This window comes from Penaeus monodon, chromosome 23, assembly GCF_015228065.2.
Source record: "Penaeus monodon isolate SGIC_2016 chromosome 23, NSTDA_Pmon_1, whole genome shotgun sequence".
Classification (NCBI taxonomy): domain Eukaryota; kingdom Metazoa; phylum Arthropoda; class Malacostraca; order Decapoda; family Penaeidae; genus Penaeus; species Penaeus monodon.
In genome coordinates, this window is record NC_051408.1 from 2,300,325 (window position 1) to 2,300,719 (window position 395).

Sequence of the window (395 nt, forward strand, 5' to 3'; positions counted from 1 at the left end):
TGTCCGTTTATTTAATGATCAATTAGGGTTGAATAGTGGAAAGTTGCCCCTATCTGAAACTTCGCTCAAATGCGATATTAATGTTACGCTAAAAATTGATGTTTTTTTTTTTTCCTCTCCACCTAACCTTTTATTTTTAAACAAAACATAAACCTTTTATTTAATGAAAATCTCTCTCAACTCTCAATTCGACTTTCTGTTCTACGTTTCCTCAGACCTTACCTTATATCCATCCCGTTTCTTCTTGGACCTCCGAGGCTGCAGAAAATAGTGCACGTTTCTGTAGACAATAAATGTTCCGTCGTGACAGGTGACCAGGACGCCGTCCTCATCGATTGGCGTCTTTGTCTTCATCAGCTTTACCTTCTTTTTCAACCTGGTGGCAGAACACGTAA

At 38.7% G+C, this 395-nt stretch overlaps 1 protein-coding gene across 1 annotated transcript in view; it reads right to left on the bottom strand.

Annotated features, from left to right (window-relative positions):
- LOC119587677 overlaps window positions 1-395 on the bottom strand; it is a 19,636-nt gene that overhangs the window by 14,705 nt on the left and 4,536 nt on the right. The window contains exon 4 of the mRNA XM_037936357.1: window positions 223-376. Coding sequence (XP_037792285.1) covers window positions 223-376 — 154 coding nt within the window. The remainder of the gene's footprint in view (window positions 1-222; window positions 377-395) is intronic.